General features: G+C 30.5%; 2 protein-coding genes across 3 annotated transcripts; both read right to left on the bottom strand.

Moving 5' to 3' along the window:
* Positions 1-9,582: 9,582 nt before the first annotated feature.
* LOC107944508 (uncharacterized WD repeat-containing protein C2A9.03) lies at positions 9,583-12,842 on the bottom strand. 2 transcript variants are annotated; one of them, XM_016878331.2, is made up of 10 exons: positions 12,675-12,842; positions 12,220-12,356; positions 11,941-12,108; positions 11,762-11,848; positions 11,209-11,343; positions 10,999-11,109; positions 10,683-10,774; positions 10,485-10,590; positions 10,309-10,395; positions 9,583-10,113 (listed from the first exon to the last, which is right to left on the bottom strand). In XM_016878331.2, exons 2-10 carry the CDS (start codon positions 12,337-12,339, stop codon positions 9,700-9,702), a joined length of 1,320 nt encoding a protein of 439 aa, XP_016733820.1. In that variant the 5' UTR covers positions 12,340-12,356; positions 12,675-12,842; the 3' UTR covers positions 9,583-9,699. The 2 variants fall into 2 exon arrangements, with proteins under 2 accessions (XP_016733820.1, XP_016733821.1); XM_016878332.2 differs by having other exon boundaries at positions 12,564-12,681.
* Positions 12,843-21,488: 8,646 nt separating this feature from the next.
* Positions 21,489-23,766, bottom strand: LOC121206291 (uncharacterized). Its single transcript, XM_041077158.1, has 2 exons — positions 23,081-23,766; positions 21,489-22,331 (listed from the first exon to the last, which is right to left on the bottom strand). The coding sequence occupies exons 1-2, from the start codon at positions 23,152-23,154 to the stop codon at positions 21,686-21,688; spliced, it is 720 nt and encodes a 239-aa protein (XP_040933092.1). The 5' UTR covers positions 23,155-23,766; the 3' UTR covers positions 21,489-21,685.
* Positions 23,767-27,483: the final 3,717 nt, after the last annotated feature.

Genomic DNA, 27,483 nt, shown 5'->3' with positions numbered 1-27,483 from the left:
TTTACCTTTTATCATTTATATAAAAATATAAAAAATATACATATAATATGATTTTAACTTTAAGACACTATAATTTTAAACATTTTTACATTATAGGTTCTATCATATTTGTTTATTTTGACACAATACTTAAAATTACCCATAACTCCTACTCAACTCATAAATAGGAGGATAATACGCTTCAGTACACTTAAACTCACATTCTCCAACATTAATAACAATATTATGTCAATTAAGTTAAAATTTGATCCACTTAAAAATATATTTATTAAATAGTTGATTACCGAATGTATGACAATCTGTTTTTTTTTTCTTGAGAAGTGACACATTTTAATGTTTAATGTTGATTCGGTTTTTAATACTGAAATTAAATTAAGAGGTGGCATAAAATCAGAATCAAAAGAAAAAACAAAATAAAATTTGTCTTTTTGTTGAAAAAATGTGATAAGTCCAAGAATTCACGTGCTTTTTGTCATTTATTTTGGTCAAGTCTAATATCTAAATAAAAAATCTATTAAAGTAATGTAAATTTTACTCAACACTAATTTTTTAATAACCCTAATTTTAGAAACAAAAACAAAATAGTTAACCTAATATTTCCTCATCAATTTATAAAGTAGTACCTTATTGTATATTCTTATAAAAATATTATTCTTAGAAAAATTATTTGCAAATAAAATTTTAACAGTATCTTATTAATGGGATGGATCAGTAGGGTACTCTATTTCATTTAACTTTTAATTTTGGTTTGCTTTAACTTAGTTCAATTAATATTGACAATATTATTGGTATGAATTTGAGCTCACTAAAATATATTCTTTTATTTAAAAATTAAAAAAATTATAAATTGTTTTAAATATTACATCAAAAAGAATATAATTAATGATAATCAATCATGTATGAATAAAAGATAAAATGGAAATTGCTTGGAAGAAGTCAAATCAAATCAATCAAGTCACGGGAAAAATAATCCAACGGCAATGAGTGGCTTTTGATTGGATCAACGTCCTAAGTATAAAAAAAATAAGACAATTTTATCGGGTAGTAAAACGATATATTTGGTATTATATGAGTGTCAATTTCACTCCACATTCATATGTAACATCGATTAGATTCCTATCAAAGATTTTCACTACTTCAGATTTCAATAAAGTTTAAATTTAAATTCCACACATCCATAATTTATTTATTTATTTATTAAATTATAATTATTCGTGTGGAAAATAGTGTACAAGGTTAAACTAATTTTACTTTTTCAATTTATAATATTTTTTTACTCTTCATTTTTTTTAACAATTTTAGTGTTATATTTTAGAATTTATTCATGTAGATTATATGAATTTTTAATTTTAAGTAAATTAAAAGTATTTAACTAATTATTGTTGGAAAAAGAATGAAAAAGATGGTAATTAGAGGTATTTATAGGTCGGGTCGGGTTTGGGCCGGGCTCAATTAAAAAATTAGCCCCATTTACAAGGCCCGAGCCCGACCCAAAAAATATGCTTAAAATTTTGCCCAAGCCCGACCTGGATAAAAATGTTAAAATTGGGGCCCAGCCTGTCTGTATTAATTTTTATATTATTTTTATATAATTTTAAAATATATATAATACATCAAAAATATTAAAAATATCAAAATAAATATTTTCTAACAAATTGAAAATAAATTTTAAAAAATATATAGACTTAAATAACACTAAGATAAATGCAACTTAACAAGCAAATACCTCTAAAATAATAACAAAAATAACAAATGCCTTTAAAATAATAACAAAATTAACAATAAACGTAACACCCCCTACCCGTATCTGTCGCCGGAACAAAGTACGAGGCATTACCGAGGAGTACAAAACACTTACAGATAATTTAAATATATTTTCATAACAACTTGTCTCGATTTCATACTATTTCATATTTAAGCTTTACTCACCAAAGTATTTGAAATATCATTTTTATGCAAATAGCACACATGAGGTACATAATTCCATAATTAAGAATGAACACATTTATCAAACATATTCCACATTCATATATCAATGTCTCACATTTCCATATATCAATAACCGTCATTTTTCTTGTTTTTCAGATAATTATGTGTAACCATTGATAAGCATGCAATTCACTGTTTCTTCCTGTCAATCACAATTTCAAATGACAAATTCGTGTGAATCAGCTCAACCTCATTAGGTGTTTAAATTCTGTCACTTTGATTCACATACTCATAATTTACTAACATATCATGTCAAACACAATCTCTGAATGATAAAATCACATAATTGAGCTCAATAATAATGATAACATTACTTACATTTTCTTTTTCCACATGTTACATTTACGACTTACCAACTTGTCCATTCAAGTAACAGCTTACGGATTTGAGTACATCGTGATCTGAAGCCCGAAATCTAGCTAAAGCACATAAGTACTAAACGGAAGCCCGAAGGCTAACTGAAGCTCATCAGAGCTGAACTGAAACCCCAAAAGGGTTAACTGAAACTCATATGAGTTAACGGAAGCTCGTAAGAGCTAAACAGAAAGCAAACACGAGAATTCGCAACAAATGCTGAATCTCGGTTTACTTGGGTAATTTACCGTCAATTCATCTTTTTCACTGAAAGATTGTACTCATTTCCTGCGTTCCGTTCCTCCGAAATTCTCAATTCAATTTCATAACTTTTGTACATAATTTACTTATTTTCAACAATTAACATACATAAATATTAATCACCATTCATAAAATAATATTGAAATTTAATAATATTAACAAATGGTCACTAAATTTAGTTATATAAACTCACAAGTTCGATTTTTGTATTATAGCGATAATCATAATTTCATAATAAATATTCCAAATAAAACATTATATCGTTTCTAATTCAACACTTATCGATTATAATCGGGCATGTGGTCAATTTATACACGAGTCATTCATATATTTTTGTATATTTTCCTCCTCCTCCTCCTCTCCATCCACATCCTTAGAATAAACAACACACTTGTAGGTAACATTATCCATAATTTTCACTATCTACTTATGTGAATATTCAAGCTGTCCATTTGTGTCATAGTCACTAAATTATTTTTATCTTGAGCTACAAAACTCCAAATTAACATCCATAAATTTTCCCAGAAACTAGATTCACATATATTCTTACCATAAAATTTTAATAATTTTTGGTTGGGCCAATTAATACAGTTTATTCATTGAAGTCTCCCCTATTCTGCTGTCTGACAGTTCCAACCCTTATTTACTAAAAATTAATTATCTCCTCGTACAAGATTCGAATGATGTTTCCGTTTGTTTCTCTTGAAAATAGACTCATTCAGGATTCTAAACATATAAATTTAAGCCCCTAATTATTTTTATCCAATTTTTTTATGATTTTACAAAGTCAGAATAGGGAAACCCGAAATCATTCTGACCTTGTCTCACAAAATTTATTATATCTCATGATTTACAATTTCATTGCTTAAATTATTTCTTCCATAAGAAACTAGACTCAATAATCTTTAATTTCATATTTTATTGATCCTCTAATTCCATTTATACAATTTTTGGTGATTTTTCAAAGTTAGACTAATGATGCTGTCCAAAACAGTTTTAGTGCAAAATGTTGATTTCTATTTTGCCCCAAATTTCACAATTCATACAATTCAGTCCTTGCTCAATTAACCCCTCAATTAATATAATTTTATCAATTAATACTTTTCTTAAACATTATAAGTTATTTCATAACTATTGAATTTCAGAATTTCCACATAAAACTCTAACTTCAAAATCTTTTACAATAGGTCCCAAACATTCACTTTCTATTCAATTCTTACAATAAAATCAACATATAAACAATTTAAAGCTCTAATTCCATGCCAAATCATCATATACTTCTAGCACATATGTATAGAAACTTTCAATTTCTTTCATAGAATCAAAAACTAATGAATTCAACAATAGGACCTAGTTGTAAAAGTCACAAAACACAAAAATTTCAAGAAATAATCAAGAATTGAACTTAATTGAAGTAAAAATATGAAAAATCAGCTTAATAGAACTCTTCCATGGCGTTTTTCTGATGAGAATGCAGAAAAATAAAGAGAAATCTAGATTATTCCACTTTAGTCCTAGCTTTATTAAGTAAATTTTGTAAATTTTCCAATTTTTTCCTTAATTCTCCTTATTTTCTTGCTGATTTCATGCCCTTGCCGTCCAGCCCAAATAGACATTGGGTCTATTTTCCTTTTAAACCCTCTTTCTTTTATCAATTAAGTTATTTAATCATTTCCCACAATTTTGCATTTGATACAATTTAGTCATTTTTGTTCAATTAACTATCAGAACTTTAAAATTTCTTGACGAAACTTTAATACTAACATATTAACACTCCATAAATATTTATAAAAATATTTATGGCTCGATTTAAAATTCTCGAGGTCTCGATACCTCGTTTTCGATTCTAATTATTTTAATATTTATTTTTAGTACACTATTCACTATTTCAAAATTTTTCCTAACTTCACATTTAATTTATGCTCACTAAATTAATAATATTTCTTACTCATTTGTCGGATTTAGTGATCTCGAATCACTGTTCCCACACCACTGAAAATTAGGTTGTTACAATAAAATAAGTTTTAAACAATATCTAAACAATAAAAATAAAATAGTAGTAATATAATAGTAAAATGATAGTAAAATAAGGAGAAAACAACAAGAAAATAACATTCAAAAACAAAAAAAAAGAGTCAGATTTTTTTTTGTCCTTTAGTGAATTCGGGCCGAGCCCTAGCAAAAAATGTCTTACTCGAGGCCCAGCCCATTTTTTAAAACGGGCCTTATTTTTTGTCAAAGCCCATTTTTTGGGCCTATATTTTGCCCAAACCCTCCCACATTTAGGACGAGCCTTCGGGCCAAGTTGAATGACCCAACCCATGATCAGGTCTAATGGTAATTCATGAGATTAAGAGATGAAAGAGAGTCATTAGAAGAGTCACTTATTTTTATGAGGGTAGTGGGCAACTACTTTGGGTTTGAATGTGTCCATGAGTTCAAGGAAAATGATGGGCCTTTATTAAGTAAGCGATGTCTCCTTGTTAGGTTGGTGATATGACTTGATGTGATGAAAGCATAGAGTATGTGATGGATGGGTAAAAATTATCCGACTAGGCAAAGCTTGTTAGTTAATGAGGCAATTGGATTTGGCATGACATTGCCTTTAGGGGAGGCATTGATCTTGGCGGAGCAATCATATGGTTAAGTATATACTATAATTTACCTCGTAATTGAGGGGAAGTTATAAAGTGACCTGTAACAGCTTAATTTTCAGTGGTGTCGGAACAGTGATTCGAGATCACTAAATCCGACAAATGAGTAGGAAATATTATTAATTTAGTGAGTATAAGTTAAATGTGAAGTTAGGAAAAATTTTGAAATAGTGAAATGTACTAAAAATATATATATATTAAAATAATTAAAATTGAAAACGAGGTATCGATACCTCGAGAATTTTAAATCGAGCCATAAATATTTTTATAAATATTTATGGAGTGTTAATAAGTTAGTATTAAAGTTTCGTCAAGAAATTTTAAAGTACTGATAGCTAATTGAACAAAAAGGACTAAATTGTATCAAATACAAAATTGTGAGAAATAATTAAATAGCTTAAATGATAAAAGAAAGAGGGTTTAAAAGGCAAATAGACCCAAGGTCTATTTGGGCTGGACGGCAAGAGCATGAAATCACCAAGAAAATAAGGGCAAAATTGGAAAATTGCAAAATTTACTTAATAAAGCTAGGACTAAAGTGGAATTATCTAGATTTCTCTTTATTTTTCTGCATTCTCATCAGAAAAAACACCATGGAAGAGTTCCCTTAAGCTGGTTTATCATATTTTTACTGCAAGTAAGTTCTATTCTTGATTATTTCTTGAAATTTTTGTGTTTTTGTGACTTTTACAACTAGGTCCATTTGTTGAATTCATTAGTTCTTGATTCTATGAAAGAAATTGAAAGTTTCTATGAATATGTGCTGGAAGTATATGATGATTTGACATAGAATTAGAGCTTTAAATTGTTTATATGCTGATTTTATTGAAAGAATTGAATAGAAAGTGAATGTTTGGGACCTAAATTGTAAAAGAGTTTGAAGTTAGAGTTTTATGTGGAAATTCTGAATTTCAATAGTTATGAAATAACTTATAATGTCTAGGAAAAGTATTAATTGAGAAAATTAGTTTAATTTAGGGGTTAATTAAGTAAGGACTGAATTGTATGAACTGTGAAATTTGGGGAAAAATGAAAATCAACATTTTGCACTAAAACAGTTTTGGACAGCAGCAATAGTCTAACTTTGAAAAATCTCTAAAAATTGTAGAAATCTAATTAGAGGATGAATAAAATATGAAATTAAAGCTTATTGAGTCTAGTTTCTTATAGAAGAAACGGTGTAAACAATGGAATTGTAAATCATGAGATATAATAAGTTTTGTGAGACAATGTCAGAATGATTTCGGGTTCCCCTGTTCTGACTTTGGAAAATCATCAAAAATTGGATAAAAATAATTAAGGGATTAAATTTATATTTTTAAAATCCTTAAAGAGTCTATTTTCAATATAAATAAGCGGGAACATCATCCGAATCTCGTACGATGAGATAATTAATTCTTAGTGAAGAAGGGTCGAAACTGTCAGATAGCAGAATAGGGGAAATTTTAAAGAATAAACTGTATTTATTGGCTAAACCAAAAATTCTGAAAATTTTATGGTAATAATATAAGTAAGTCTAGTTTCAGGGAAAATTATCTGATCTTAATTTCGAGTTCTGTAGCTTAAGATATAAATAATTTAGTGACTATGACGCAAATGAACAGTTTTGAATATACATAAGTAAATAGTGAAATTATTGATAATGTTACTTGTTGCATGTTATATAAATTAAGGATGTGGAATGGAGAGGAGGAGGATGAAAATATGTATGAATATTCAGCTAGCATGGGTAATTTGTATGTTTTAGGCTCATGGACTAAATTGAATAAAAGTAAAATTTTATGGGCAATTTTGTAAAAAAAATTTAGAAATGACCAATTTGCATGAAATGAATTATTTTATTATTTAAATTACAAAATTGAATGAAATTATTAATTTAGCTCAAGATCAGGGAAAAACATGTTTTAAGGATTAAATTGAAAAGTGTTGAAATTATGGAAAATTCTAACATTTTATAGAATTCATAGGTTGTTATCAATTTGTGTGAGAATAACGGCTGGAAATAAGGATTAAATTGAAATAATTTTATTTTATTTTAACCTAAGGATGAAATCGTCATTAATTAAAAGTTTAGGGGTAAAATGATAATTTTGTTTAGAGCATTAGTTGAATGTATTATAACATGAAATAAATGAAAACGACGATCAAATTTCTTTATAAAGATCCGGATGACTTGAATACGAGACTTGAACGTGGAAAAGAAAAGATATCGGATTAATGAAATATCTGATAAATGAATCGGTAACTCCGGTAATGCTCCGTAACTCTATTCCGGTGACAGATTCGGGTTAGGGGCGTTACATGACCTCCCTTAAGATCAAGGGTTTTGGTTGGGTTCAAATTCTATCAAGCACATATATGAGATTTATTTAATGGGTGATCATGCATAATGCACATAATTCACCTTGTCAAGCACCTAACGATATACTCTTATTTTATGCCATCGATGCCTCTTTGGGCACTCTATAGAGTCGTGACACAAAATCACATCGGGTAAAATACTATCCTATTGAGTTTTGTCAAGGGAAAACCAATTTTGTCCAGAGATGTATGCAAAGTGTTTCTCAATTAGTTTCGTATGGTGCACCTTATTAGGTATCTAATGAGGTATTCTCATTGTGACCTCGCCACCTGTGCTTCTTTAAGCGCTTGATAGAGTCGGAGGGGGGAACCTTCCACCAAGAACAATATTGATCTACTGAAGCATTGATCAGCTCTCGATAGAGAACACTTTACAAGCTTCTCCCAATAGAGTCCTCCCTTCAACAATTATATATTAACAAAATTTTACATATAAGAGGAATATAATTATATTATCAAATTTAATGGTATCAAACAATAAATTTTAAAAATATATAGTATAAAAAAAATCTCATATATATTCATGATTATACAAATTGTAATCTAGTTAAAATGTTTCCATGAACCTATTATTAGAACTGTAACCGAGGCACATTATTACCATACAATATTTTTTTAAAAATTCAACTAGTATGGTCAAATCATACTCCCCGTTGAGTTGATAATTTATTTGTGTCAAATTATAGAATACAAATTTGTAAATTAAAATATACTCTAAGTTTCTATATACTTCGTACATTTGAAATTTAATACTCTCACTTTTACTTTCAAGAATTTAGCTATTAAATTTTTCAAATTTAAAAATCTACTTTTAAATTATATATAACCATGCAATGTTTTAATTGAAAATTTAATGATATTAACTATTTTGACTAATAACATTATAAAAATATAGAGAGCAAAGTATATTAAAACTTAAAGTATAAAGATTAAAGTATACTGAAGAGAATAAAATTGAAATTTAACCTTTTTTAATTAAAAAAAGAGATAAAAAATAATGATAATTTAATAATATTAATTATTTGAACTAATTAAAAATATTATAAAATATTAAACTAATTAATAAGAATATAGATGTCATATGTTAGAAATTAAAGTATTAAAAATTAAAGTATAATGATTAAATCACAAATTTAAGCCTATTAGGACAAAAAATAAAAATTAACTATTTTTTATAAAATGAGAAAAAAAGAAGAATACAAACTGATGAGTGTATGTCATATGTTAGTGTTATGAGTCACGCACAAAAGCCAATGATTAATGCACACACACTAATATCCTTGTTTGATTTGGGATCATTTGGTTCATCGAGACTTATCATTGTTCAGAGAGACTCAAAACCCATCTATTTAAAACTGAGTAAAAATGTTAACACTCTAATAATTTGTATTTTAGTAATATAAATATTGTAATTCTAAAGGATAAAATTGTATAGTGTTTAAATTTCTTATGAGTCTTATCTTATAGAGGCTTTAATCTCAACCGTTGATGTAATTTAAAATATACGGTTAAATTTAAGGAGTTTAATTAAAAATAGAGTCCTCTCGTTTGTAATCAAGTAATCAAATACTTTAACAACATTTTTTTGGTGTTCATTTCTTTCTTTTGCTATTTTCTTTTCACTTACTGCTTAGTTGGTAAAGTTTTAGAGATTTTTTTTTTTTTTAGAATTTTCACATTTTCAAGAGTTAAACTGATCTAAAACCGATTTGAAACATAGTTATCGCCTCTAAGGCCACGTGATTTTTAGTATTTCTTATTTTTCATAATTTAAGAGTTGTTTGTTAGTTTTAATTTATTTTGAAGTCGAATATATATAAATTGAATTTTAATCAAAGATTTTATATATTTAAACTAATCTAACTCAGTCTTAATTCATATTTAATAATGTGAATTCATTTTATTGAAATTTAATTAAAAAAAAAAGAAAATGTCTTTCAATTATTAACCAAACAAAAACATCTGAACAGAAAATTCTTATTTTATTTTATTTAGTACATGAAAATTCTTATTATTGATGATATATTACAGTACAGAAAACAGCAGACTCTTATTTAAAGAGGAATGATGTAAGACATATTCACAAGTAAGAATCCAAGTATCCATAACTGTGTCTTTTGTTATACTGCAACAAACTAGCATATGTCCTATCCCATATTCCTATATATAGACATTCATCATCTGGACTCACTGATACACCTGATATCTCCCCGAAGAAGTCCATTTCTTGTCTTTCCGTGTAATTGGATTTTGTATTGTACACATGAACGAAATCCGCTGGTTCAGCAACTATCATGAACTGGCCGTCGGATGAAAAACGGATCGATCTTACAGCACCCAAGTTTCCTTTTAGAGTCGCAACCGGCGTTGCCAGCTTTCTTATGTCCCATACACGGCAGGTCTTGTCTTGATTTCCTGTGGCAAATACCCGTCCGTCTGGGTGCCATGCTGATGCAAAGGAGTAATCTCGATGACCTGCTGCTGTGGCTACGGCCTGAGAACATGGAAAATGTGATTCCAGTGTTTAAATATTGATACAAAAATCATTGGTTAAAGCTCAAATCGAGATAGTACAAAAAACAATCATATCTACCGTCCGTTTTGTTTCTTATCAAAGTTACAAACAGAATAGATGACTGTTTACTTCTATTGGAAAAATTACAGATGATGAGTGACACTACTTTTATACCTTTCCGTTCTGTGAATCCACAAGCAACGCATCCAAGTGATCTCCAACTACAGTAATAAGTCTCCGATCCGGGCTGATTGATGTATGCTGATCAGAATAAACGGGTTTCAGTCATGTGACTAGAAATTAAGTTAAAATCTGTGAATAAATACTACAAAACGACTAGAAGGGCTTACGTTTACAGGCCAAGGGAATTGGAAATGATTCAAAAGTTGAAATCTCTCGGTATCGTATTCTCTCATGCTACAGTCGTTATTCGAGGCCATAAAATTAATACCACCACTGCAAAACAGGTTCAAAAATTACAACTCATATTTCATTCAATTTATAGCAACCAATCAATCAACCAGCCAAATCCGAAATTCTCAAGATACCTCAAGCTGTCATATATCTCGATAGCATTTGTAATTGCATTATCATCATATGTTGTCCGAGTACAGAAGGTTATGCCTTTTCTGTCCAAGTGCTGCAACAACAGGAATATGAAAATCGATAATACAAAAGCATATGCAGGCATTAAAGCATTCATGACAGTCCTTCACTCTTTCTAGAAACTTGCAAGCATTCTAATTTCTAGGATTTTCTTGAATTCTATTAGAACTCAAAATCATAATTTAATAATAATCTTATCTAATCCGTAAAAGAATATTTGAACAATATTAAAACAACGTGGCTGCAAATAACACTAACCTTAAAAGCAAGCTCTCCTTGGAAGCCTCCTGCAACCATAAAATTATCCTTGACCGCTAGCGTGCTTATTTGAGTTTGTGTAAAACCTTCTAACAAACTTCCCGGATGTTTCTAAATTACAATAAAATAGAAGTTAGCTGATAAAAGTATCAAAGAATACTAAAATAATGAAACATCTTTAAAAACACACATGTTTTAAAGCTATAATACCTCGGTAGGTGCCACATGCCCAGCAAAATTAAGGACCTCGGACAGATTACATGATAAGGATGACCAATGCATAACTGAATAATTGGACATAAGGTAAACATCATGCTTTGAAGTAGTCCAAACCAAGTTTCTGAGCTGCAAATGCATTCCACAGCAAATTATTTAAGCTCAAATAACAGGTGCCAAGATACACTTAGAAATTAAAAATAAAAAATCAAAACCGATAAATGCTCCTCCATACTAGAGAGCGAAAAATATATCATAACACAGGGATTCTATTACTGAAGACATTATAACACGGAAAAAAACCGTGTATTTTGCTTGTATAATGTGTCATATGATAAACCTTCAGAAACAGAATGTAGACCAGTAGACACATCTCCAAGCTGGTGCAAATGTTGAATACAAGTATGTAGTGTATAATTAAACACATCAAAGTTTATATCATCATCTAAAAGGAAAAGAGAAATTCAAGAACAACAAAACACTGAAATGGAAATCTTCTAAAAGCAAATATAAATGATAATAACAAAAGGATTTCTGATTTATGAACCTGAAAATGGAGGATTGTAGGCTTAACCGATCTCGTGTTGTGAAAAAATTCATAGTAGTTCCCACCCTTTTCTATCTGTTTGTATTCCTGAAACAGCAAAATACACAGATTACCATGGATTTTATCTTGCTATTCTCCTTAAACTAGTTCAATTATAGATTGTAAGGGAAGAAACGAACCTTGTCGACAGTTTCACCCGAGGACGGGATATTCTCATAATTTTTGTACTGTTCAAGCCTCGTCAGTCTATAGCTTTCCCTAGTTATGTTCAATCTTTCCCACGGAATCCCCTGTATGTCTTTCCCCTTGCGCGCTTGTAAAGCAGATGTATCAGTCACCTTGGTCAGCTGCTCAAATTATAGTTTGAAGTTATAAACATCATAATCCAATCATAAATTGAATGTAACATATATAAACGCATCTCTGTGTGTATATATAAATGTGCAAGTAAAACAAACCATGTCATATTCATCGGCATCCACATCTCCATCAGCAGCACTACCGCAGCTGTCTTCATCCATATCATCTACAAAATCTTCAGCCATGTAACCAAAACCCTCTACTTGCTGGTAAGACATGCTATATATTCATTCAGCTGCAAAATATCTAACTGTTAAAAAGGGTAATAAAAGGGTATTCCCAAATTTCATAGGAAAAAAAATTATCTTTCCAAACAAACAACTAGCAAAAACCCTAAAAAGAAATGGGATTTGAAGCAAAAGGGTATTCCTAGAATTCGCAAAGAAAAAAAGTTATATCCAAACAATAAACAAAAAAAGAAAACCCAAATCTTTAAACTCACCTAAAAAAGAATAGTTCATACAAATCTCTAATTTTCATTTTTCTAGCACAAAGCAAAAAAAAAAAGCATAGAAATCATTAAAAAAGAAAAAGAGAGAAAGGAAATTCTTACATGAAAATTGGCCAGGTTTTATGGAAGCTTTGGGCGTTGGGTGGATAATTATCATTGCAGATTTTTATTTATTTTTTCTTTTATTAGAAAGAAAGAAGAAACAGTAGTAAAGTAGTAGGGACTGTAGAGATAATTATAGAAAAGAGTTGTGGCGATTGGACGTCACTGTCGGCGTTTTCTACTTGATGGCTTCTCTCTTATATTGCAAACGCAAACGCAAGCGCAAACGCAAACGCAAACGCCAACGCGCAAATGTAGCCACATGGCATCTTCTTTGTGTGAGTGTGTTTTTTGTTTGAGATATTTTCATCGATGTTACTGGAGTTTGTGTGGATTTTTTTAAGAAAAAATAGTTAATTTTTATGCTATTTTACCTAAAAAGGTTATTTTTTAAATTTAATTACGAAAATAGGCTTTTTTTTGGAGATATTTACCGGATTAGGCCATTTTTCACGAAAATACGTCTATGTCAGTGCGTTTTCAGAGTACGTGTCAGCAAAACGCTCCCCTAAAGAAGCGTTTTGCCCGTGTTTTTAGGGTTAGGATTTTTAGAGTTTAATTAATTTAAAGTTAGGGTTTTTTAAGATATAAGGTTAGGATTTTTTTAGGGTTTAGAATTTAAGGGTTTTAGGAAAAAAATTAATTGAATTGGGGTTTAAATTAACTATTAATTTTAAATACTAAATACTAAATTAGAGTTTAGGGTATTAGGATTAATTGATTAATTTAGGGTTAATTGATAAATAATCGTTTAAATATACTATTTTAATATTTTATTTCTTATAATATTTTAGTAAAAAAACCCTTAAATAACTCTTAACGTGTAAACAACAACTTGGTAATTCAATTAGTTCAGTGTTTAGGTTTTTTTCCCTTATTAATGGCTTAGATCAATTTTATTTTTGATCCACCAGCTAAGTTTCTTTTACCTTGTAACAAGCTCATTTCTGATTTTTTTTAATTATTAATTTCTAATATACATACACGAAAAAGAAGTTCTGAAAGATAACATGATTGCAGCATATATACATACCGGTGCTATGCTAAATTTAGGGTTTTAAGAAAAAAAAATTGAATTAGGGTTTAAGGTTGTAGGGTTAATTCATTAAATTAACTATTAATTTTAAATACTAAATACTAAATTAGAATTTAAATTATTAGGGTTAATTAATTAAATTAAAGTTTAGTTTTTTAAATAAATTTATGTTTAGGGTATTAGAAAAAACATATAAGCAATATAATTTTTTTGTCTTATGGTTTAGGTTTAGGGTTTCTGCAAGAATAATTTTGAGTTGACGTTTTTGAACAAATAGTGTCGAAAACGCTTCAAGCATGATGTACTGTCTGTAAAATTTTTGAAAAAAGCTCCCACGTGGGCGCTCTTTTGCTACAGTAGTTCATAGAAAAATAATTCTGAGTAGACGATTATGAACAAATAGTGTTGAAAACGCTTCAAGCAGAATGCACTGTCAGCAAAATTTCTGAAAAAAACTCCCACGTTGACGCTCTTTTGCTACAGTAGTTCGTAGAAAAATGAGGCTATAAATGAGCCAAATTTTATTCTTAGGTTGTATAACTTACAGCAAAAAAAAAAAAATAAAGAGGCTAAGAAAAAAAGAAATTGAAGATGAGTGAACATATTAGTGCTATTTTTACTATGATTGTGAAGTCTGTAACACTGAAAACGGTGTTGTTTTTTTATCGGAGAATACAACGAGACTGGTTTTTAACCAGAACATAGATTTAACAGAACTTCGTAAAAGAATTAGGCGTAAATTCTTCGGAACGACACCAATGAAAGTTTTGTCTATTAAGTATCAATTTTGTGCTTCAGTTGATCCTGTAACATATGACTCATTCGACATCAAAGGTGCTCGTAGCGTGGAGGCAATGGTGCAGACTCATCTCGCTAGTGGATCACCCTATCTTGAGTTATATGTACAATTTTCATCGCCAAATGATGCATTTGCAGCTTCAACATTTACTGCTGGTTGAGAGGAATACACGACTCCTGCCCGACACTCCATTAGTGGGTGGCAAAACACGGAAGCGCACGTGTTTAGTAGTAGTATGGAATACCCAACTCCTGCATGACACTCCGTTAGTGGATGGGACATGCACCTCAGTGGGTCGATGTTTGATATTGGAAATACGTACTGGGGAATGACATCAACTTCTAGTGGTTGGCAATCCATATCTAATTGGAGACGTTGTGAAACGTCCATAAGGAGGGATGATGTACTCCCTATGAAGTCCACTAGCGAGGGGATATTGTACGTTGCACATGATGATGGGTCAGATGATGAATCTGATGCGGATCCACCTCGAGAGGCCGGCCCCGATGGTGTAGAAGTTGTATTATTTGCTGAACCAAAGCACTATACCTGAAGATGTTGAAGGGGGTTCAGGTAATGAAGAAGAAGATCCGCGATTCAGGGTGTACTCGCTTCCAGCCCATATGTATAATGTCGATCTATCTCAAGATGATGCGTTAGAGTTTCCAGATCTACCACACAAAAGGCTTGACTGTACAAGTTCTTCATTGGATTCGGGTGAATTGGAAGTTGGTAAGGAGGTTTCCAATAAAGATAGTTTTCTTGGTGTATTAAAACAACATAGCATCATGAGCGGGGTTAACTACAAAGTGGTTAAATCCAAATCCGATAAGTTTGAAGCCAAGTGTGCAATGCAAGACGTTACATGTTCATGGAAAATCATGGCCTCGTTGAGGAAAAATATAGGTTTGTGGGAGATAAAAAAGTACAAAGGTCCACATACATGTGTTACCGGTATAGTATCACTAACTATTTAGAGTTTTTTAATAGTACTGTTATTACGTACTGTTGCATTTCTTAATGTACTTCGTTGACAAGTGTTTTGAAATATCATCCTAAGATGGATTCAGATATGTTAGCTACCTTAATACTACCAAAGGTGAAGGCAGATCCTAAAACTTCAGTGTCGGTCTTAATTGCCAATATTCGTAGCCAATTGAGGTACACGCCCTCTTACCGCAAAGCTTGGATAGCTAAGCAGAAGGCATTGGAAAGATGCATGGTAGGTGGGACGCTTCATATAATGATATGTAGCAATGGTGTAAGGTGCTGGAGAGATATGTCCCAGGTTGCGTAACAGACCTTGAAACGGAACCTACGTACTACAACAACCAATTACTCCGTGGATGCCAAGTATTTAAGCATCTATTCTGGAGCTTTAAGCAATACCGAAATGCATTTCTATATTGCAAGCCATTGGTACAAATTGACGGTATCTTTATATACGGTAGATATACCCATTGGCTATTGGTAACTTGGGCTCGATAGGGACACGCCCGTGTGCAATTACTTCAGGTCATGGTCAAGCCTGTTAAATAGGCACGACCGTGTGGTCCACCAGTGTGAGTCGTGCTTCGATTCTGCCAAATTGACACGGCCGTGTGGTATGTCCATGTGAGGAGGTCCAGGCCGTGTTGATTTCGTACATTGGCCAATTTTCTCCGTTTTTTGCCCGTTTCTCGTTTCTTTCGCTCTCCTATACTCACCTAAGTATAAAACATGAAATTAAAGTATTAGGAGCATCGAATTCACCAATTCTAAGGAAAAATCATCCATAAAATGTGTTAAACATGAGGTAAAAATATGTATAAATTACGGTTTATCAACTGTGATACAAGATGGCAGTGGGAGAATCCTTAAAATTGCGTTTGGAATAACACCGGGGAGTCAGCTGATAACTGAGATTTCTTTCTTTCTAGGTTAATGAGGCATGTCTGCCCCCAACCTAATATCTGAGTCATATCAGATCGGGGCACCAAAATACTAGCCGCAATTGAACGATAGTAAAGCCTGTGGCATCGTACACACCATCGGTATTGCTTAAGGCACATTGCATTTAACTACTACGGGCAATTTTGATTTACAAGTGAAAAACGAAAAATGACCAATATGGGTATTTAATATCTATTAATATAATTTCGTTTGTAATATTGAATTTATTTTAAATGAAAAAATGGTATGTAATTTTCGCTATCAACTTATATTGGCAGGGTATAAGATAAGTAATGACCGTTTTCATGAGATGTTGACGGTTTTGCGTTCAGTTAACGAAGAAGGCGCAGACTACCTCTGTAACATACCTTTCGAACAATGGACACAAGCATACGATGGTGGCCTATGATATGGTTATATGACCTCAAACCTGGCTAAATGCATAAATTCTGTTCTAAAAAAACACGTTATTTGCCGATAACATTGGTTATTCGAGAGACATATTTTCGTTTAGCGACACTATTTCTGAAGCGAGCTGCGATTTATAAAGGCCAAATACAAGGATGTCATGTATGGTGCGCAAATGTATTGCAAGAAATTAATAAGGCGAAGGCGCGGTCAAACACCATGCACACAATCTATCACGATTGAGACAACCTATGGTTTTGTGTGATGGAGTTTGATAGGCAGCATGAAGGTATTATTGGCGAGTAATATTGTATACACTTGAGAAATAGGACTTGCGACTGTGGAAGGTTTGACGCACTTCGTTATCCATGTGCTCGTGTAATTGCAGCTTGTCAGAATCTCCGTCTAGATCCCATGAGCTACATCGAAAAAATGTACAAACTAGAAACCATGTACAACGTGTGGAGAAACGCATTCCCACCTGTCCCAGATGAACGTAAGTGGCTGCTTGTATCGCTTGCTCCGTTTAATCTGTTACAGGATAGAGAATTGCGTCGCAAACCAGACAGTCGACCTTGCTCGACTAGAATATGTACCAATATGGATATTCGAAAAACAACCAATCAACAGAAGTTGTGCAGATGGTGTAAGAACCCAGGCCATACAAGTAGATCATGTCCAAATCGAAATAGTTGATAGTTGTCATAAAAAACTATGTTGTATTATTTATATTTTATTAAATAAAACTATGTTGTAACAATTGTCTTATTCAGAAGTACTTTTATTTTATTAAATAAAACAATATAAAAAAGTTTGTACAAATATATTTAAAAAATCAATGTCCGTGGCAATCGGAATCAGTGCCACATGGAGGTCGTCGACGGGTCCGTGCTGGATTCCTTCTTGGATCAGCTTCTGGCGGGGGTTGTGGTTTCTCCGACAGGGGATCTGGTTGTGGGTGTTGGGAGGGTAACCCATATTAATAGAATAATGACTGCGGCGGTGTTTGCATCACCCATGGCGGAGGTGTTTGAATCCCGTAAGGTGATGGGGATTGGTAAAAGGAAAAGCTCTCTGATATCGCCTCGTACGATTTCTCATGCAACGGCGGCCTACAAATCGGCGGTTGACTCGGAGTAATCGAGAATGGAGATGAACCAGGCCATGAATTCCAATCTGCCATAGGACTAGGAAAAAGAAACATATAAGGGTTAGGATACATATAAGGGATAGGATACACACCTAGCATAATCTGAAAAGGCTTTGATATGGGTGTCGTCGGTTGAACTGTTGGGCTTGGTGATTGTGTGGGCGCTGTTGATGGGCCTGCGTCGTCGTCCCTTCTTTTTGGATTTAAAGGGCCTCGTCATTCCCTTTGGGCACGAATTTATTATCGCCTCTCCTCTTCCGACAATAAATATAGCTTGCCATAGATCCTAAACCATGGCATGTATTCTGGTACGTAAGCTAACTCTGGAACGATAATCGGTTCCCGAGTAGGTATATAATCATACCGATTTTCTCATATTTAAATTTAGTGTGATCAGAATCTCAGCCAATCCATATGCAGTTGCCGTAAGTCGACTTTGTGCTCATCATCAAATACCTTGGGTGCCACGAGAATCGATTGTCGGAATCAAAATTGCCGCAATACTCTATCTGATTAGTGCATCTCCATGGTAGTATAGTTCACCAATGGGACATTCACATGCCAAACGTTTGGATTTTGAAGGAATTCATCCAAAATTACTGCTCGAATTGCCGGATCCTCGTATGGTGTCCATTGAAACTATATGAACATGATAAAAATATTACTTATATACATAATACATAATACTAAATACTAAATACTAAATACTAAATACGAAAAGACTATTTTATTATGTATATATATTTTATTTAATATTTGTACTTCCGATCGTTGCTCTAATAGAAACCGCATATCTTCAAGAGCGGTAAGTATTCCGACATAACTCGCCGAATGGTTCCACCTAATCAAATAAATTTTTAGCATACAATTATATTCTAAATCTACGTAATAATTGTAAAATCTATAATATAAAATTTACCTCGTTATGAGTGGAAATGTATATGGGTGGTCCACTCAATGACGTAAAAATGGAAAGAAAAACCGTGCCTATGATTGCAGTAGTGATAGGAGACCTCTTATTTTGGCTTTGTTCGATCACGTCGCCCCGCACATTTCATTGTACAATGTTGCCAACACGGCAGACCCCCTAATTCAATTCGCCGGTTGCTCTAAAATCTATGAGTTTCAGCAGCCATCTCAAATGTACGAGGTTTCGTGACAAGTCCGGCATCAGATAACCTCCAATTATCTCAAGAATGTATGCCCGAGCATATCGTATTCTTTCGAGTTTAGTCAAATCATTATCCGGCTCCGGGAATGTGTCTTGTAACCAGCCCATCTCGATCCGACCTCCGTTAACACCCAAAAGCTCGTAGCATACGGCTCCCCAATCAGTAGATGATGCGGAACCTGTGACTGCGTACCCATCCATCGGTAATCCCAATTGCAAATGCATGTCTTTTAGAGTGATAGTACACTCTTCGCATGGAAGATGAAAAGTGTGCGTTTCAGGTCTCCACCTCTCTATCAACGCACTGATTAGTTTCGGGTCCAACTTGCATCCCCGGCCTATCGTGGCCACATGCCAAAATCCTACTTCCCGCAAGTAATTCTCGATCAGCGGCGATGGAGGACTAAACATATTATGGATGTAGCATTGCAACATCCGATCTACAGACTATTATAAAAATTTATAACATAAAAATCAATTAAAATTGCATAAATTAATTAATGCAAACATCATAAATGAAAAAAATCAAGCAGTATTGAAATTTTAATTATAATTGCATTAATGAATAAAATATCAAATAGTATTGCAAATTTAATTAAATTTGTATAAATTAAAAAAATATCGAATAGTATTGAAAATTTAAAATTATCACTAACCATTGTCATTTGATCAAAGGAGATGTGCTTATTAATGAAACGAATTAATTCTCTGGCCATTGCTAACACGATCGGAATTTTTTAATTTAAAAAAATTAAATTCAAAAAAAAAATTAAACAAAGAATTTTGATAGAATTTTGAGAAAATTTCAATAAAATTTGATAGATTTTTTAAGGGAATATTGAAAGAATGTTGAGAATTATGAGAGATTTATGTGAAAAATAAATGAAGGGAAAGGAATTTTGAGAGAATTATAGAAATTATGAGAGATTTGTGTGAAAAAATGATTTGGGGGGCTTTTTTATAGTTTTGTTTTTTGGACCGTTGAAAGCCATTGAAAGCCAACAGTCAAATTTTTGACCATTACACGGGCAAAATACTTCCCTGGGGGAGCGTTTTGCTGACGTGGACACTAAAGCAAGCTGACGTCAGAGCATTTTCGGGAAAACGGCCTAATCCGGTAAATAACCCAATAAACGGCCCAATTCTGTTATTAATGTTTAAAAACAGACTTTTTGGATAAAATGACCTAATTTTTAATTGAATTATATATTTTTTAAATAGTTTTTCAATATATTTTTAACAGCTCATTCTTTTAGCCATCAATTTTTCTTTACTTTTTAATTTTTTTTTATATTAGCTGAAGAACTAAAAAGATTTGTTATTCCTCAACTCAACTAAATTTATTCAAAATTTACATATCTTACAATTTATTATAAAAATATTGTATTTTAAAAAATTATTTGAAAATAGTGGGTTTTTTATTTTTTAAAAATATGATAAATTTTCTTCTCCAAAAAATAATTACGTTATATCAGATAATGAGTTATGTATCACACTTTATAATTTTTTTTAAAAAATAATTAAATTACAACATGTCAATTTCACTTTTTAGAAGAATAAAAAACTTCCATGTAATAATTTAAAAATCACCATATTTTTCTAAATATTTTTTAAATACATTATTTTTATAAATTACTTATTTTCTTTATTTCTTTATCATCAAAATTCCTTTTCTAAGTGTGATATTCTTATCTCAAAACAATGCCCACTATGATACATGTATATTTCTTATATGAGTATATCTAAAATTTTAAAGTATATTTTATATATTTAAAAGATCATAAATCATAATTCTTACACAAGTTCAAAAATATCGATTCAAAATGCAGTTATCAATATTTTAAAAAAAAATCCAAATAACTTTTATATTTAAAGAATTATACTCATCCATTCATAGCAGCTTTTATTCAATAAAGTTCTAACCTCCATGTCTATATCCCTAGATTAAAATTTCAAAACGTACTTATTTTATCGGTTTTGAGTTAAGTTTCAAATCGAGTTAAGTGTCAAATATGAGTATGATTCAAAAATAGTTAAGAGTGTTCACCGCTCCAAGTGTGACCTGGGTTCGAATCGCTCTAGTCGCATTGCTGTTAAAATTTTATCCTCCTCTTATATTTCACTATATATATATACACGAGTATGATTCCTTTCACTTGAAGAATCATAAATTAGGTACTACTAATAAATCTCAAATACTACAAATTCACCATCAACCCATCAAAACTACCAATTAATCTCGAATCTGGTATGGTATATGAATACACATACGAGGATATGACCCTTCAAGCATCTCTAAATAAATGGAAAAACTTAGAGAAAATCAAACGTATCAATGCCGGACTGCACTCATATATTACACCCGAATCCGAGTAACATGGATAATCAATGAAAATACAAGCAGTACTTTCTTATAACCTATAATATATGTATGTATATTGGTTACTTTAGAAAGCTTTAAGAATACAATTAGAACACTAACATTTGATGCAAAAATTATAGCAGAAAATGTACCTTAATTGATGTTCCATGTCTTGGATATGCATCCACCAAACTTTATGGTTAGAACCCTAACATCTTTGCTTGACAATTTGTCATCAATGGCTTCTTCATCATCATTAGAGAGGGTTATTGAGTTACATCTAATACTATAATCCTCCAAAGTACATGGCGTTGCTCTTGCTAAAATATCCGACATCAACCGTTTCTTCTGTCTCCCTTTACGTTTTTTTTGCTTGTGTCTCGTCTTCTTGGGGGAAACCATATCGATTCTCCAGTGAACATCGGGGTTAGAACCTTGTACGGAACTCGATTCTCGAGTTACTGGAACTGTAACATCTGAAGTGTGATCAAAACTTAAGTTGCTTTCGTTGCAGGGGGTGTTTGATAGCAGCATCTGATCATAGTAACAATTACACTCATCTTTGATCAATTTCTCCTGCAAAACCACCTTATTTTCGAAGGAAACGTGATCTTTACATTGTTGATCAGAACATGTCTGGCCGATGTTCTTGTTCATCGCTTGAGTAGTCTGATTAATACACAGTTCAAAGGGTGGTAACACATTAGTGATACCATATTTCAGACAAACTTGCAAGTATTTCTTTGGAAATGGCCAACACTGAAAAATATCTTTCCTCCTAGCATCAACAACAAACTGTCTGGAAAACAAGAGATCGAATTACAGCGACTTATTGTTACAAATGCCGGTGTTTTCAACAAAACCGCTATTAAATTGAAAAAAATACTAAATATGGAGCATTGCATTGAATTCTCTAATGGAATTTGTTATCATGCATTGCTGAAAATACACAAACAATGAAGAACAAAAAAAGAAACAGCACATCCATGTAGAGAAAATACAGTGTTTCAAAACATAAACGCACATACACATACACAAGCATGGAATAGAAGAATCATATATGATAGAACAGAGTTCATCACCAACTGAGAAAGTAATAATTTTTCAAAAATTTAATCAATATTTATATTACAAGCAAATATTTAGTTTCATTTAAAACATAATTTGAGTTGAAAACTAAAGTCTGGTGATAAAAAAAAAATTGTTCCAAAACAAACTGAAGAAATCTTGCTGCTATTAATTCAACACAAATTATTACATATAAACTCCAATTAAAGATAGTACTAATTGCTAACAACAATCTAAAAATCAATCAAACACATAAGAACAAAACGTAACTACATATATAACACTTTGAAAAACACCCAAATGCATGAAATGGTACATAACCAAGAAATCAAGCAAATATAGAAGAAATTTAGCTAAAGTTTAAAGAAAATGCAAGGCAAAAATAAAAATGCAAATTTATTTGTAAATTAATTAAGGATCATGACAACAAGAAAATAAAGTAAAATGATAGTAAGGCATTGGGAAATGAGAAAAATCTACCTTAGGGAGAAGGGTCTGGAACCTGGTTTAGTTTCAGCATTGATATAATCAATATCATCACAATGCATTTTCATTTTGCTGCAAAGAAAAAAGCTGTCAAACGAACCGTACGTTAAGAAACAAACAGTTAGTATCGATTGGATATAACACAACGAAAATCGAAACAAGAAGGAACCCAGTTTAAATTATTGTCCCAAAAGCTGTAAGGAAGATAAACATGGCTGAAAAGTACATAAAATCATAAGCTTTTTCTCGCCATTAATTTTGAAGACCTAAGAGGGTTTAAACAGCGAGAACAAAGGAAGCAGAGGATGGGGGAAAATGTGAAATTTGGGAAATGGTTTTTGATAAAATAAAAACCAACATTCAAGGATATGATTAAAAGGGAAAGAAGATGAAGAGGGAATGAAAATAGGAAGCGGGCTTTAATCAGGAGGAGGAGACGAAGAACAAGAGCAGCGTTTTGATATTAATGGAGGGTTTTTCTTTTTAAATGGTAAATGGGGAGGATTTATTCATGGTGAAAATCCAAATAGAAAAGATAGTAATTTGTAATATAAAAAGTATGAAAATTGTTCAAAAGCAACATGGGAATTAGGCCAGCATTGATTGGGAATAGGGAAGTTTGAAGAGATGGGAGATTGTAGAGTCACTTGTTGTTGGTATGAGCTTTTTTTCTTTCTCAATTTTTCTTTAATATTTGAGGCAATTGAGCAGTTCTTTTATGAATTCCACTGTAGTAATAGCTTTCAATTTTACACGCGATTTCCCTCTTTAATATTTAATCAACTTTTTAAATATTATATCTTTTATTACTAAAAGATATTTTTATTTAAATTAATTTTCTTATCATACACTTATTTGACACGGATTTAAACCGAATGGCCCTGTCACTTACTCTTAATATTGTATCAAAAATATTTTCAACTCATAATTAAAACATTTTAAATATATTCAACACAAAATATAATTAATTTAATACAAAGTAATATTATTCAAAACAATAACTAATTAACATAATTAATTCTGATATTAATTAAGTGATAATTAAGATACTTAAAATTCTATTCAAATAATAAATCAATTTTACATCAATAAAATTAGCACAATTTTTTTTGCATCAAAATATTTTTAACTAATAAATGTAATTTAAATTCTAATTATCATAATTTTTTCCATATATGATATGTTTAAATTTCTATTTAAGTAATAACTTTATTTTAAATTTAGCACGATTTTTTTAACAAATAATTGTAAATTAAATTATAATTATTTTTAAATATCAACTTTTAAAATTCAAGTCTAATTGTTAACATCATTAAAATCTTTCTTTTAAATTTGTTGGTCTAACATTTTAAAATTAAAAAAAAACTCACTTAATAGTCATGTAAAAGAAAAATACAAGAATTTTAACTATGTCAACAAATAAACTTGTATTTTTTAATCTAAAAAATATAAGAATTAAATTTTTTTAAATAAAAGTAATTTAAAGCATATTTTAATTTTTTAAATTTCATATAAATTTTTTTAAATTAACTATAATTTAATTGGTAAATTTGTATTTGAAAGTGAAACTTTAAAAACTTATATTTTTCAGTAAAAATAAAGAGTAACATTATCCAAAATTTAACATTTCAGTCCAAATGTAAAAATATTTAAATATATATAATATTTAAATTATATGGTAATTATATTTTTCAAATCTTACGTTATTATTGAGAATATAAGATTTCGTAAATCAAATACTTCTTTATTAGCACTGAAAGTACTAAAAGAGAGATATGACTTATTTTAGATATAAATATATAATTTTAAAAATTTTGAATTTCGTAAAATACGGAATTTATTGAATCATCTTTCATGATGGGATAATTATTTCATCACAACCTAATCTAAATTTGATCAGATTTTCCAGCTACTTGAAGAGGTTATTTAAACAACATGAGAAAGAACAAGATCAATTGATTGAAATGGTCTCTCTTACTGCATTTTGTTTTCAATGAGAGATTCAAGGTGAGTTTGGATGGGTGGTGCGTTTACTTGCAGTTGTATAAAGATAGCGATGGCGGTGAGATTAGATACTGTAGTGATACTATAGTGTGAGACAAAAAGTAAGCTAAACGCACCGCACCGCACTGCCGCCCCAAACCCACCCCCAGTCCATAAACAGTGTATGAGATTAACCCGTTTAAAAAAGAGGGTTTAGTTAAAAATATAAATTCAAAAAATGAGTTTGAGAAAAAAAATCGTTAAACAAACGAGTTGAGATTCAGGTAAAAATTTTTGGCCGAGCCTGGATTTGTCAAAAAAGTTCTATTGTTTTACTGCTATTTTCTCACTATTTTGCTATCATTTTACTATTAAGTTGTTACTATTTTATCATTATTGTTTGAATAATGTATAACTCTTGTCTTATTGTTAGTTTTGTTACTATTTTAAAGACAATTGCTTGTTAATTTGTAGCTATCTTAGTCTTATTTAAGTATAATTTTTTAAAATTATTTCTAATTTATTAAAAAATATTTATTTTAATATTTTTAATATATTATATATTATATTTTATATAAAATAAAATAAATAATTTTTATACAGTCGAGACTAGATTTTAACTTTTTTATTTGGACTAAACTAAGATAAAAAATTGATCACATTTTCAGAGTTAAACGACCAAACCTAGACAACTCTATATAAGACTAAAGTTGCAAAAATTTCAATGGTTAATTATATTGTGATTGGTAATTGTGTTGTAGATGAGTTTTATCTTTAGATAAAAGCCCCTCCGACATAAATGCATTAACTCAATTTCATAAATAATTTTCAGTATTATATAAAATACTTTTATGCTCTTATATCTCAATATTACATAAAGTATTTAAACCCCCTTACAACCTTTCACTTTACCATACTTCTCAATAACTATCATTTTTGTGCTTACGACTTTAACAAATTTAATCATTTACTCCATTATATATATATATGTGAAACCAAAATAAGGTAATTAGTATTAAGTTATATTAAAAGATATTAATATGATTTTATCTTTATATATAAACTATTAAAAAGATAAAAATATAAAAATTTAATATAAAAAATAAATCATATATTTATTAAATATTAAAAATAAGTAGCAAAAATTAAATTTAAGTAAAGTGGGGCGGGATGAGACGTATAAATGTAGTAGTGATTTTCAATAATATTATACACCCATTATAAAAAAGAGACTAATAGCGGAGTAAAAGCATGCCAATTATAGAGCGATAATAGATTTAACAACATCCATACCTGTCGTGCTCTATTGTCATACCTAAGAAAATCAATTAGGACAATAGTTGATTTTGGTTAGACCAATTTAAATTGGATTTTTTTGGGTTTAAAAAAAATTCAAATCACCTTGATTCTAGATCACTTGGTTTCAAAATCGTTGAGTTTGAATAAATTGAATGAAACACTCAAATTATTTTAACTTGAGTCATTTCTGGTTTGATATTTGTCACTAAAATTATTTGATTTTGTTTTTTTAAAGCATTTTAAACAATGAATTAATATAGATTATTTTTAGAGCCTTTTTAGGGTTTAGGATTAAATATCGTTAAAATTTTGTTTAGTTGTCATTATTTTATTTGCAATGATTGGAATTGCCTATGGGTTGAGTCGGGTCAAGTAAAAAAATTAGTCTCGGGCTCGGCTCAAAAAATGGATCTAAAATTTTGTCCAAGTCTGGCCCGAATAAAAATGCTAAAACCCAAGCCTAACCTGCAATAATACTTTTTGTATTATTTTTTATATATAAAAATAAATTTAAAAATATAATACATTAAAATAATAATAAAATAAGAGTTATACAATATCAAAAGAATATTAACAAAATAATAGTAATATAATAGTGGAATGATAGCAAAATAATGAAAAAACACTATTAATATTTTTTTCTTGCAAATTTAAGTCTAACCAGACCTAGGTAAAAAAACTTATTTAAGGCCTAGCCCATTTAAAAAACGGGGTCGTGAACAAGTCTAACAATAATGTAATATGACAATTTAGATAAAAAAACATAACAAAATATAAATTAGTGACGAAGTTAACAAGATTTTCAAAACCAGATTTGTAGTTAAATTGATTTTACAACCAATCCAATTGATTTATTGAATTTAAAAATCAATGGGTGCAATTCTTTATTTCAAACTAACATCGGGATTTAATTTCAATCCATCCAATCCATTTTAATTTTAATCAGCTTACTAAAAGGTAATTATATAATTTTTTAATTAGGGCGGTTTGCAGGATTCATTTCCTTCCCCACTTTTTTTAATCCGGCGGCTAATTATAAAAAAAGAGGTACATTATAGTAGCTGCAATAATGCTGTATTTTTTATTTATTTCCTGATTAGTTTTAAAAAATTGAT

Source organism: Gossypium hirsutum, chromosome A09 (assembly GCF_007990345.1).
Source record: "Gossypium hirsutum isolate 1008001.06 chromosome A09, Gossypium_hirsutum_v2.1, whole genome shotgun sequence".
NCBI classification, from domain to species: domain Eukaryota; kingdom Viridiplantae; phylum Streptophyta; class Magnoliopsida; order Malvales; family Malvaceae; genus Gossypium; species Gossypium hirsutum.
Note: the sequence above shows the minus strand (reverse complement) of the source record. Positions and strands in the feature narration are given on the sequence as shown.